Source organism: Hyperolius riggenbachi, chromosome 12 (assembly GCF_040937935.1).
Source record: "Hyperolius riggenbachi isolate aHypRig1 chromosome 12, aHypRig1.pri, whole genome shotgun sequence".
NCBI classification, from domain to species: Eukaryota; Metazoa; Chordata; class Amphibia; order Anura; family Hyperoliidae; genus Hyperolius; species Hyperolius riggenbachi.
Genome location: NC_090657.1, coordinates 86,229,332 through 86,243,557, shown reverse-complemented (window position 1 = coordinate 86,243,557; position 14,226 = coordinate 86,229,332). Strand labels below are relative to the sequence as shown.

Below are 14,226 nucleotides of genomic sequence, written 5' to 3'. Positions count from 1 at the left end.
GCGCAGTAAGGACCCGATGACGCGTGTGGGAGCGACCATTATTTGTCTCTTTAGACGAATATTAAACTGGGACCGGCGGCGGGGAATGGCGCAATGGAAGAGGACGGCGTGGGTCATTACCGCTGCAGGGGGCCGATAGAAGCCACAGGTAAGTGTCAGCTTGTTTGATTTTTAGAATACCACAGAACCCCTTTAAAGGAAGCGATGAAAAAAATAAAGCATTTATACATACCTGGGGCTTCCTCAGCCTCCCCTTCCTGCCGGGCCGCCTCGATCCACCACTGGGTGTCCTGGTAAGGTATGTCTTCCAATCGCTGCCTGTTACCATTTAATGCACATGCGCGTGCCGGCCACACACATCCCGAACGTGCTCCCATTGCCAGGCGTGCTCTGTGCAGTGATGGGAGCGCGATGGGGATGTGCGAGCAGCCGCGCATGTGCAGACTGTCAGCGACTAGAAGATTTAGCCGGACAGCTAGCAGAGGATCGATTGGGTCCGGGAGGACAACGAGTGAGCCAAATGCCTGAAGGGGGCTGGAGGTAGGCCTAGGTACATATAACAATATGTGTGAGCCATCAACAAGGGCTTGTCAATGGTTTTCCGGAGGACACAGGCTGGTGGAGGGGAACACCAAGGATTCATCCCTTGTCCCCATGTTTTTTCTTACTATCAAAGAAAATCTGTAAAGAAAAACCCCAAACAAACAAAAACAGCCCCTGGGGGGTAGTGCCTCGGGACAGGGAAGCCTCTGGATGCTAAAGGCTCATACACACATCAGACTATAGTCTTTGGAAAATAAAAGATCACAGACCAATCTTACCACCCTTCATGTAGTATGAGAGCCATACTCTACACAGTCTTTTCTTTTCAAATAGTTTTATTGAGGTTTTCAAGGAAAAAAAACAGCTTTTGACAAGACAAGGGGATAACATGTCCCAAATAGCAGCACATAGTGATTCTTATATAACAACATTTTATGCACACGGCACACTCAGCACAAATCACTGGAATCAAGATAGGCTGCCTGCTGAAAAAGACTGGGGAGAGATCAAACTCCCATTACAACTAGCCGGGCTCGCCAGCCCAGAGTGGCCGGTTTGCCCTCTAGGGGACAGAGATCCTTACCTTCCATAAATCAAACCTCGGTTCCTCTTAGGGAGGACCTAAACATAGAGAAAGAAAGAGGAGATAAAGAAAGGAAAAAGGAGGACTAGTAAGGGAGGGAGGGGGGGGGGAGGGTGGAGGGGGGTGGTGGCCTGCCACAGTACTGAAGGCAACTGCCTTATTATGGTAAGTTACCTGAAGAAGGGTTAATTGTGACCAGTGATAGCGAGGTAAGTTTTCCAGGGGTCCCAAATTTTGTCAACCTTGTCCCTTCTGTCTAGGAGGATCCCTGCTAGTTGTTCTTGGATCATGAAGTTAGAGACTCTGGTTTTCACCTCCTCAAAAGGGACAAGTTGTTTCTTCCATGCCCTAGCAATGGTTTGTTTGGCTGCCACAAATATAAAAAGGGCTAGGGTCCCTTGGGACTTAGTGAGGAGGTCGATGGGAAAATGAAGTAATGCTGACCACGGGTCCCTATGGATTTGCTTATGAAAGACCGCTTGAAGCAACCTATAGACCTTAGACCAAAAGCGGGAGAGCATGGAGCAAGACCAGAAAGTGTGAAGAAGATCACCTGTGGATTGGCAGCCTCTAAAGCATAAGTTATTACCTCCCAGATGGGCCAATCTTGAAGGGACCCAGTACCACCTCATCATAACTTTCAGAGAGGACTCAACTAGGCCCAGGTTAATCGAAATGTGGAATGTGTTCCTCCAGGCCCTGGCCCATTCCTCATTAGGCCTCGTCCCCCGTAGGTCCAGTTCCCATTTCGTGATGTAGGGATGTTTGAAGGATGGGCCAGGGTCCATGAGGGAGGGGTATAGCCTACTAATCATGCCCCCATCCCCTGGGTTACGTAGACAAGCTGACTCAAATATTGAGAGTGGAAGGTCTGTATCTGGGGCATTTGCAAGTAATGACTGAACCCAGTGCCTCAATTGGAGATACCTGAAATATTCTGACCCAGGGATTTGGTATTTTTCTTGTAGATAGTTCCAGCTAACAACCTTTGCATCTTTAATTAAGTGATAGACCAGAAGGAGCTGCTTCGATACCCACCATATGAAAGAAGCTGGGCTTTCCAATGCTGGGGGAAATAGAGGATTGTCTATAATGGGAAGTAAAGGGAGGGTAGGGGATAGACATTTCTTGGAATATTTAAAAGTGTCCCAAACGCGGAGACAATGTCTAAGGACTTTGCTCATAAGAGGCGGCCTCATCTTGGGAGGTAGCCAGATAGAACATTGGACAGATTGTGGGGCTACTGCTACTATATCAAAAAGGGACCATTGAGGCATTTCAGGACCTCTATACAAGCTCACCAGAGTGGTTATTTGTGCCGCCTGGTAGTAGGCCTGCAGATTGGGAAACCCCAATCCTCCAGAGTGCTTGGGGACATATAAAGTAGTCTTTGGAACTCTTGGCCTGGATGTCCCCCATATAAATTTATTAATCCTGGATTGTAAAAGCCTCAGGAAATGGGGTGGTATCCATACCGGGAGCAACCTAAATAAATACAGTATTTTGGGTAGCAAAGTCATTTTTACAGAATTGACACGGCCAAGCCACGATAACTGCATAGAGGACCATTGAGTAATGTATTGTGAAACCTGTCTGGCCAGGGTGTAGTAATTAGCCTGAAATAGCGAACTGTGGTTCGGGGTTAGGATTATTCCCAAGTATGGTAACTTACTAGTGGATAACTGGAATGGGACTTCTTTACTCAGCAAGTCCCACTCCCCCAACTCCAAAGTGATATTCATTAAAAGGGATTTATGTGGGTTGATGGTCAAGCCCGATACTTGCGCAAACTCATCCATGATGGCCAATAGGGCGGGGATAGAGGTCCTGGGGCTGGAAAGGAAAAGCAAAAGGTCGTCAGCAAAAAGATTTAATTTGTGCTGAGAACCTGCTAACTCGAAACCCTGCACCTCCTCTGAACTTGCGTATAATCTGCGCCAGGGGCTCCATGGCCAAAATAAATAATATAGGTGAGAGGGGGCACCCCTGACGAGTTCCCCTATTTATTGTGAATCAGGGTGAGGAGAACCCTGCGTAGTATACCTGGGCTGAGGGATTTGAGTATAAGGCCTGGAGCCAGGCCTGGAAGGGGGCGCCGAAGCCCCAGCGTTGGAGCAGGAAGTACAGGTAATCCCAGGAGATGGTGTCAAAGGCTTTATATATGTCTATGCTTAAACAGACACCAGGGATTTTCCTGTCTCTCAAGCTCTCAAACACCTGGATTGCTCGATACACCGCATCAGACGCCTGTCGGCCTGGGACGAATCCGACTTGGTCCTTGTATATTATTTGGGGAAGGAAGCAGTTAATGCGGGCAGCTAAGATCTTGCTTAAAAGCTTAATATCTACGTTAAGTAGTGAGATTGGACGGAAGTCCTTAATCTCGATGGGTTCAGATTCGGTCTTAGGAAGCATGGCTATATTGGCTTGAAGGGAGCTGGCCCCCGGGAGGTTACCGCTTTTGTAATCGTTGAACATTCTAGTTAGTAGGGGGGCAATTAGTGGAGCAAATTTTTTATAGAATAGGGGGGAAAACCCGTCAGGGCCCGGTGATTTGGCACTTTTAAGAGTTTTTATAGCCTGCAGGACTTCTTCTAAGGATATATCTGCATTAAGGTTTTCAATGGCAGTGGTGGAGGGTTTAGGAAGATGGACTGAGGAGAAAAATGACTCGAGTCGGGGACTGTCTATCTTGCCTGCCGATTTATATAAGTTTTGGAGGAAATTCTGGAATAGGTCGACTATTTTACAGGGGTTGACCGTAGAGTGATCGTTAGGGCCTTTGACCCGTAAAGTGGGGGGTTTATATTTGCGCTTTTTTAGTTTGTTAGCTAATAAAGTATGGGGCTTATTAGCCCATCTATAGTATGTGTTCTTTTGCCACCTAAGTTGCTTCTCAACCTCCTCGCTTAGTAGTGAATCCAGTTTCAGTCTCAGTCCATCTCTAACTATCTTGTGATTGGGGGAGGGGTTATCCTTCCAATCTTTTTCTGCCGCCTCTAGCTTATTAGTTAAGTCCAAAATGTCTTGGGATTTACGTTTTTTAAGATGTGTGGCTAAGCTGATAATATTGCCTCTAACAGAGACCTTCAGGGCTTCCCAAAGAGTTATTACGGAATCGACTGAGTCCGTATTGAGGTCTAAATAATCGGTGAGGAAGGAATGTATTTTCAAGGAAGTGTCAGGGTTAGTTAGCAGGGAGTCATTCAGCCTCCATCTATAATCCCTCCCCCTGGGCACCATGGATGAGAGCTGTATTTGTACGGGATCGTGGTCCGACCATGTAACCGACTTTATTTTGGCCGAGGCAACATTTGAAAGATAAGAGGCATGGATGAAAAAATGGTCGATTCTACAGAAGCTCCCATGGGGATTTGAATAAAAGGTGTAGTCTAGTGTGACCGAGTTTAGCTCTCGCCAAACATCTAGCAGGTATCTGTCTGCAAAAAGGCGAGCAACAGTGTTAGATTGGGAGGATGAGATTGGGAGGGGAGCTGCTGTAGAGCCAGAGCTATATACCTTGTCCATTTTTACGTCCAATACCATATTTGTATCACCACATAGTATGAGCATGCCCTCGCTATGCTTTTCCACAACCTGCAAAAGATGAGACAAAAAACGCTCTTGGAATCTGTTCGGAGCGTAATAGGAGACAATAGTTAACTTATTATCAAATAGCGTACCCTTCAAGAGAAGGTATCTCCCGGTAGGATCAGCAAGAGTGTGCTCGCACTTCAGGGGAAGGCCGCGTCTGAATGCGATTGTGACACCACGAACCTTTTCTGCAGCGCAAGCATGATAAGACAATGGGAAGTGCCGGTTCATATAGGAGGGGCAACTCGTTCTAGAGAATCTAGTTTCTTGAAGGCATGCTATATCAGCATGGGAAGTTTTGTAATAGTGAAAAGCTTTACTTCGTTTTTGGGGAGAATTGAACCCTTGTACATTATGCGAAATTATTTTTAAGGTTGGAGCTGTCATGATTGCGCTGGGGAGAAAGGCTGATGGGGTAATACAATGGCTAGGCTGTGGCAGATTGGGGGGGTGAGGTAGGGGAGACACAGAAGGGGAGAGGAAAAGTTAGGAAAAGAGAGTGAAAGAAGAACTAACATGAAGAAGGAGAACAAACAAACCGGCCTGCTCCACCTCAGGGTGTCAGAGGGGGCCAAAATTTTCAGCGTGTATCGGTCTCGGCGCGTGAGCGCCGGGACCAGGGTCACGTTGCAAGCGAAAAACATTATTCGCCTGCTAAGGGGGGGTGAGCCCACCCTGACTGCAAGGAGTGACTTTTAACCAGAAATATAACTAAATAAAACAAAGGTAACGACACCTATAGCTGGTAACAACCACGGTCAACAGTTAACACATAACACGTATAGCATATAAAGCATATGGTCTATTTAGACTAGGTCTGATATTACTATTAAACCTGATTAATTGTGCGCACAAATGTCCAGGCATCTGATCGTCCGGCTCATGAAATAGTCCAACCTAGGAGGAGATAGTAACACATGTGGAAAGACCTGTTTATGGTAAGGCCCCGTAAAACGAGACCGCGTCAGACATATGTGAAAATAAACTCAAACTTAAACTCAAACAGTGACTGTAACACAAAGGCACTTTCAAATAGCCTCGTCATCTCAAGACCCGGTAGTGGGTTCTGACTATAGCGTTGAGCCCGGAATAGTGGAAAACAAATATTTGTGGGGTAGGCCCTCAGCCTGGGTCGGAGGATGTAGCCGGCAGGGGCCTATCTTTGTTGCGGAGCCTAGCCTGGCGTTGCGATTTGTTTTTTTCCCATAGAGGCGGTGAGTTAGGCGGCCCCGGGCTATGAGAGGGTGAGGAAGCAGGCAGAGACAACTTTAGGCGCTCCAGCTTTCTCTGCGCGTCTTCGGGGTTGGTAACTGCGTAGTCCCGATTGTTATAGGAGAAGAGTAACTTAAAGGGGAAACCCCATCGATATTTGATACCGTGAGCCTGGAAAACCTTGATGTAGGGTTTCATTTCACGGCGTCTTTGGATTGTAGCTTGTGCTATATCGGTAAAAATCTGATAGGGATGCCCTTGGAAAACCAGATCTGCTTTGTCCCTGGCGGCGCGTAATATAGTCTCTTTGGTCTTGTAGAAGGTAAATTTCATGATTATGTCCCTGGGAGGGCCTTGTGGTTTGATAGGGCCCAAAGATCTGTGTATTCTGTCAAATTCGAGACGGTCTATCGGAATAGTGGGGACCAGCTCTTGGAAGAGAGCCGTTACTGTGGAGGTGAGATCGTCTATGCTTTCAGGGAGGCCGTGCACTCGCAAATTGCCTCTGCGGACCCTGTTCTCAAAGTCCTCCATACGGAGCTGGACTGTCTCTAAATCTTTCTCGTGGTCATCTAGTACAATGTCGGCATTATCCATTCGCCGCTCGAGTTCATTGGTCCTAGCCCCCAGATCTTTAATTTCCTTAGAGAGGCGAGCAGCAAGCTTACCAGTGGCCTCCTCTAGCTCTCTCTGCAAGATTACCTTGAAGCTGTCCAGGAGCGCCTGGTCTCGGGCTGAGAGATTTGCTGGGGTTTTACACACAGGGTCTCGCTTCTGCTTCCGAGCTTGCGGGGCGCTGTGAATGGTGGACTGGCTCTCGCCATCTGAGTCACTGTCCGGGCTGTCTGATTCTCCCCTCTGGCTCGCGCCCGGCGCCATCTTGGAACGGCGCGCGCGAGGTTGCTGAGAGGAGGTAGTGCTGGATTCCTCCGTCCGGCTGCCTTTTCTGCCACCCATCGATCTCCAGATGTCTGCTGGCCGGGGATCACCTTGGGAGAGGGGTATGTGATAGCTTGGGTGTCGCTGGATATGCTCCGATGCAGTCAGGGTGTGCGGAGCTCAGTTAGGATGCGTCCATCTTGAACGGCCACTAGCCACGCCCCCCCTACACAGTCTTTTCTATGGAGCTGAACTCCACATCAGAAAAAAATCTTTGCAAGATGCTGCACACACAGATGCTGTACAGACACAAAAGATCAGTATCTGCAAAAGATCTGTTCCTGCCAAAAATCCATTCCTGCAAATTGCAATGATAGTCTATGAGATCTGCAGATCATCATACACACATGATTTAACTGACATTCATCTGCAGATCAAGCAATCATCCACAGATCTGAAAATCCATCCTGGTGGATTTGATCTGCAGATGAATGTCAGTTAAATCATGTGTGTATGATGATCTGCACATCTCATAGACTATCATTGCAATTTGCAGGAATGGATTTTTGGCAGGAACAGATCTTTTGCAGATACTGATCTTTTGTGTCTGTACAGCATCTGTGTGTGCAGCATCTTGCAAAGATGTTTTCTGATGGGGAGTTCAGCTCCATAGAAAAGACTGTGTAGAGTATGGCTCTCATACTACATGAAGGGTGGTAAGATTGGTCTGTGATCTTTCATTTTCCAAAGACTATAGTCTGATGTGTGTATGCACCTTAACGAGGCTTTCCCTGTTCTCTTCACCCTCTGGAATCCAGCGCTGGCAGCCCCCTAACACTGGCGAGATAAATATTTACCTACCACGATCCTGTGCAGGAGCAATAGCGGCTTTCCGATCGGGCTCAGGCGGAAAAAGCCTGCACAGTAGAGCAGGCCCAACTGGGCTTGGCCATTTCCACCTGAGCCTGATTGGTAAAGCCACTAGTTATATATGCTACTACACCTGTGCCACAGCCGACATCCTTGTTGGCTGTATTTTCAGGGGGGACAACTCTGGATTCACAATCCCTCATCCCCCCCCCCTCCCCCACCGGGGCTAGTTTTGTTTTGTTTTTTGTTACAGTGTCTGAGTGTATTAGTTGATAAAGATGCTAATCCTGCATTCAAAACTTTCAAAACTTTTTCTGCTGTTATAATTTGGAGTTATCAGGAACTGTCACGAAAATCTTAAAATTTAAAACACATACAAACGAGAAGTAAATTTCTCCCACTGTAAAATGAGTCATAAATTACTTTTCTCCTATGTTGCTGTCACTTATGGCCCATACTCACGGGCTACAATTGTCGCTGCAAAACGCGGCGTGCGCGTGTTGCGGCGACAGGTCGCCCGTGAGTATGCGGCGTTGCACGGGCGCGCACCCCGAACCGTCGCTGATGTCGCCAGGCGATTGACCCGGTCAATCGCCTGGCTCCACTGCAACTGTCGCTAGTCCACGTGAGTATGCGGACTAGCAACAGCAACCTTCATAAAGAATACGGCGCTTCCAGCGGGGGGAGGAGGAATGTCGGCGACAGCTTCCTTCGCACCGCTGGTCCCTCTTCCGCGTGTGTACGCGGAGGGACCTGGCGACGAGCTGTCGCCGGCCTGTCGCACACACTCTCACGTGTGCTGGCGACAGGCCAAAAAAAGTTGCCCGTGAGTATGGGCCATTACAGTAGGCAGTAGAAATCTGACATTACCAACAGGTTTTGGGCTAGTCCTTTTCTCCATAGGGGATTCTCAGCATGGCCTTTATTCTTTATAAAGACATTCCCTGAAAAAGATTTATACAAAGATGCTGGCCCGCCTCCCTGCACACTTTTTTTGGCAGCTGGATGGAGCAACAGCCATTCACTAAGTGCTTTTAAAAATAAAGAAAACCCTGAGAACCCCCCTATGAAAAGATGGACTAGTCCAAAATCTGTTGGTAATGTCAGATTTCTACTACTTACTGTAAGTGACAGCAACATAGGAGAAAAGTAATTTATTGCTCATTTTATGCTAGGAGAAATGTACTTCTTATTTGTATGTGTTTTAAATTTTAAGATTTTCGTGATAGTTCCTCTTTAACCACTTCAGCCTTCAGTAGTTTTCACTTTATGCATCTGAGCAATGTTCACCTCCCATTCATTAGCCTATAACTTTATCACAATGAACTGATCTATATCTTGTTTTTTCCGCCACCAATTAGGCTTTCTTTGGGTGGTACATTTTGCTAAGAGCTACTTTACTGTAAATGCATTTTAACAGGAAGAATAAAAAAAAAAAACAGAAAAAATTAATTCTCTCAGTTTTAGGCAATAATAGTTTTAAAATAATATATGACTCCATAATTAAAACCCACGTATTGTATTTGCCCATTTGTCCCGGTTATTACACCGTTTAAATTATGTCCCTATCACAATGCATGGCGACAATAAGTGCATTTTTTCCGTTTTGCATCCATCACTATTTACAAGCGTATAATAAAAAATTGAAATATTTAATCTATACATGGATATTTAAAAAGTTTAGCCCCTTAGGTAAATATTTATGTTGTTTTTTTTTTTTTTAACTGTAATTTTTTTTTTTTAATTAAACATTTTATTTGGGTATTTTTGGGAGGATGGGATGTAAATAGTAATTTTTTATGTAAATATGTGTTAATTTTTTAATTTTTATATGTAGATGTAGTTTTACTTTTTGGCCACAAGATGGCAACCTTGAGTTTGTTTATATGACGTCACTCTAAGCGTAACATGTACGCTTAGAGGGACGTAGGGGGGTGTAAAAGGCAGAAAAAGCGAGGCTTCCGAGAGAAGAGGTCACTTTTTCTGCCGGGGAGAGGAATCAATCATCGGGCACCATTTCCCGATTGATTGATTCCTGGGCTATCGATCCGCGGCCGGGAGCTCGCATACACGCGTGCGATGGGCCGCGGGAGTGCACATGGCCTTTTGGATGTAGCTACTACGTCCAGAAGGCTTAAATGGTTAAGGAGCACTGGCCCTTTAGTAGTCAGTGCCAAACAGTTGCATGCTGGGGGTTCTTTTTATCTATAATATATTGCTCCTCTTCCATTTTTTTCCCTGCTTATCTGCTTATCTGAAACACGATCCCCTGCTCACTTGTCTTTACAAGAAAGGCTGAGGTAACTCAGCGATTGGAGGAGAAAATAAAATAAAAGTAAAGGGCAAAATGACATCAGGATTCAGCCTCAACTGTGGGCAAAAGACATGGTTCCCACCAGGAACATAATTCTCTTCATTTACTATATAACATTCACTGAAATCAAAACGTGGATAGTACAATACATGTGTTATGTAAGTAGATCAAGTATTTATCTACTTATATATGTGTTTTTTTCCCCTGGCATAGTATGGCTAATCCTACTGCTTTAAAGGGAACCAGAGATGAACGTTTCACACAAAATAAACATATCAGTTGATAGCTTGTAAAGAATAGATGCTCTACCTGATAATTTCGCCGCTCTGGTGTGCCTTTTTTAGTGTTTTTTATCCATTATTGCTCCATGAAAAATCAAATATGGCCGCCGGCTCATATCCCTTCTTCTTCCGGGTTATGAGTTGTTCTGGATGTGCTGTCTAGGCTATATAAGATTATGCTGCTATCTAGGCTAAATGCAGCCTTTCATCTATGTGCTTTCATTTTGGTATGATGTACAGCTGCCTGTAGGAAGTGTCTCTCATAGGAATGAAACTGCAGTCATCAGTATCTATGCTGAGAGCACACAGAGCACACAGGGATCATATTGCAGCCACAGAGCTTCTCTCTCAGCAGGAGCAGCCCCTCCCATGTCATCCCAGCTCTCAGTATGCAAAGCAGGAAATATAAGCCAGGAGGTGGCAGGCTTGGGCTTGAAAAGACTCCACAGAAGAGTGATTTAGCTATAATGATTCCAGGTCAAACCTAGACTGAATAGTCGGTGGATTCTTATCACAGTTGCTAATAGACTAATTAAGCAGATAACAATGAAACTAAAAGCAGGGTAGGTGTTTACTGTCATGTTCCCACTGATAAATGTAATAAAATACATGAGGGTGCTTCATCTCTGGTTCTCTTTAAAGAGACTCTGAAGCGAACAAAAATATTTTACTTGCTAGTTCGCTTCAGAAGTCTCATTAGGTGTAAACCACTGCATCCCCGCCGCAAAACGAGTGCTTTAGACCCCCCAAATCCCCGGGCAAACATCCACGACCAACTTGGTTGTGGATTCTGCTGCCCTGAGAGGCAGAGCTTTCTGCTATAGCTCTGCCGTCAATCGCTGCGCGGATCTCCGCCTCTCCCCACCCCTCTCTGTGAAGGAAGAGTGAGAGGGGCGGGGAGAGGCGGCAATCGACATAGGGAGAGGCAGAGTTGCAGCTGAAAGCTCTGCCCCTTCCAGGAAGCGCCGGCAGGATTGCCCCCCCCACCCCCCCGGCATATGGGGGGTCTAAAGCGCTCGCTTTGCGGCGAGGATGCGGCGGTTTAGATCTAATAAGAGGACTGAAGTGAACTAGCAGGTAAAAACAGCAATTTTTGTTCACTTCAGTCTCTCTTTAAAAGGACTTACGAGCCCAAATAAAGAAAAAAAAAAAAAAAAGGTCTGAACCTGCATGAATTTTGAAGGCACGGAGGACGCCATCTGCGCCCTCCGTGCAGTTCCACCGGGTCCCCGCTGCTTATTCTCCCCTCGGCTGGATCCCGACCCCACAGCCCGGGTCGGGCTCTCCTGCCTCCTCAAAAATGGCTGCCGGAGGAGGCCGCGGCTGCACAGTCCGTACAGACGCGAGTGCGGCTGCGCAGCTCTAGGGCCAACCCCCAGATCCATGTTACAGGAAATAGCCTGTAGCGTGGATCGGGGAGGGAGGCTCTAGAGCTGCGCAGCCGCACTCGCGTCTGTACGGACTGCGCAGCCGCGGCCTCCTCCGGTGGGTTATATTTGAGGAGGCAGGAGAGCCCGACCCGGGCTGTGGGGTCGGGATCCGGCCGGTAGTAGAATAAGCAGCGGGGACCCGGCGGAACTGCATGGAGGGCGCAGATGGTGTCCTCCGTGCCTTCAAAATTCATGCAGGTACAGACTTTTTTTTATTTTTTTTATTTGGGCTTGTAAGTCCTTTAAGGGCTCTCCTCTAGGATATTTTTAGGTTAACAAACAGTTTTCATGGCATTATTTTTCTAAGTACATATACTGATGAGGAGTTTACTGTACAAACACTTGTCTGTGAGCCACAGGACAAAGGTAAATCCCTAGCCAACAGAAGTTAATTATTATTATTATTCACCTTATTCCCAAACACCATGCGACCAATAGCTTTCCTGTCTATAGTCCCATCTTCACACACGACATCTGAGAGTAAAGGGGAAAAGTCAGTAGGCCAAAGGTACTCACATGACAGCAGAATATGCTACCTACTGATAAATGATTACCACATAACCTCACAGGATCCACATGCATTTCTATGCTTCATTCTGCACACAGTAATCACTATTGATATTACTGTTTCTGTGGTCTTCAACACTGGAGGCAGATTTGCATAACCTGCAGCTGACAGAGGTATACAGAACTGCTGGTGCGTATCTCAATCAAATACTGCCTACAGCACACATGTCAAACTCTTCTGGCCCTCAGAGCCATCGAATTTGGACTGCAAGTGGTGTCCCCACTTTGCACTATATTTGGCCCACTCTAGACAAAAAGGGAAGCTATACTGAGGGTGAAGCCCTATATTACCAAAGAAACCAGATGGGGGAGGAAGGGGGGACACTAAACCTAGGTACCAGGGAACTGTATAGGGGAGGGAGGGGGTCACTAAACTCCAGAGAACTGTTAAGAAGTGTCAGGGGAACCACTAGGCATCAGGGAACTGTTTATGGGTGGGAGGAGGGCCACTAGACAACCGGGAACTGTATAGGGCAAAGGATCACTAGACACCAGGAAAATTTATAGGCGAAAAGAGGGGGGCACTAGTCACCATGGAACTGTATAGAGGAAGGAGGGAATTCACTTGACAGCAGGGGACTGTGCAGGGGAGAAAAGACCACTAGGCACCACTGAACTGTATAGGGCAGGGAGGGGCCACTAGACACCGGGGCAAGCATCAAAAATTGTGTCGGCACCTCCCAAGTAAAAAATGTATTATATCTCGTCAATAAAACATAGCTCTTTATTTCATGTCTTTTAAAATCAGTAAAAAATACAAAAAATGCTGCTTACATTTTTTTACCTTGAGGGTGTTGACCCAATTTTTGATGCTTGGACTGACTGTCTAAAGCAGCCATTCTCAACCGGGGTTCCGCGGAACCCTGGGGTTCCGCGAGAACTCTCCAGGGGTTCCGTGTCAATTTGACACTTCCGCGGGACATTATAGTCCCGCTTCTCCATAGGTTTGCAGCAGCAGAGCAGAAGGATTCCTTCATGCTGCTGCGAGTGATGCGGCGGATGGATCTATAAAGCAGCCGCATCACCCGAAGCCAGCTCTATAGTTCCGGCACGCGTGGGAGTTGTAACAGGATCCCAGCTTCAAGGAAGGAGGTAAGTATGGGTTTTTTTTCCCTGCACTCCCAGACACCAATGACAGCAGCCAGAGAAAGGGGGCAGAAAGCAGCACACAAACGGGCAAAGCAGCCACAGAAATGGCATACTCCCCAACCGCGCCGATTTCGTCGGGATTCTCCCGCTATAGAAGGCTTGATCCCCCCTCCCGCGATAGCCTGCCTGTGTCCCGGGCTGAGGGAAGTCAGGATGGAGAGCGGCAGAGCGATTATAGAGAGCAGAGCAGTCACTGCGGGACTTCCTACTCAGAGCAAAGATGATTACAAAGCCCCGGGTGATTGCTCTGCTCTGCTCTCCTCTTTACAAAGGTGGTTCCTGCTTCACCACAAATCTCCTATCCGCCTCATTGTCTTCTAACTTCTGTGACATGCGGGGTCCTCTGCGTGGCTGTCACGTTCCAGCAGACCTGCATCCCCCCTCTCTGCACAATCTCCGGAGGAGGGGATGGACACTGGCTGCAGAGACCTTCTAGGTGCTTCCATCTGCTGAAAAGCTTTATGGAGATGAAGATTTCATTTTTCAGCACAACCTGGCACCTGCTCACAGTGCCAAAAGCACTGGTAAATGGTTTACTGACCATGGTATTACTGTGCTCAATTGGCCTGCCAACTCTCCTGACCTGAACCCCATAGAGAATCTGTGGGATATTGTGAAGAGAAAGTTGAGAGACGCAAGACCCAACACTCTGGATGAGCTTAAGGCCGCTATCGAAGCATCCTGGGCCTCCATAACACCTGAGCAGTGCCACAGGCTGATTGCCTTCATGCCACGCCGCATTGAAGCAGTCATTTCTGCAAAAGGATTCCCGATCAAGTATTGAGTGCCTAACTGAACATAATT

At 47.0% G+C, this 14,226-nt stretch overlaps 1 protein-coding gene across 1 annotated transcript in view; it reads right to left on the bottom strand.

Moving 5' to 3' along the window:
* The window catches only part of COASY (Coenzyme A synthase), a 71,646-nt gene that overhangs the window by 36,357 nt on the left and 21,063 nt on the right, over positions 1 to 14,226 (bottom strand). Inside the window, exon 6 of the mRNA XM_068263998.1 lies at positions 12,116 to 12,180. Within this exon, the coding sequence (XP_068120099.1) occupies positions 12,116 to 12,180 (65 nt within the window). The remainder of the gene's footprint in view (positions 1 to 12,115; positions 12,181 to 14,226) is intronic.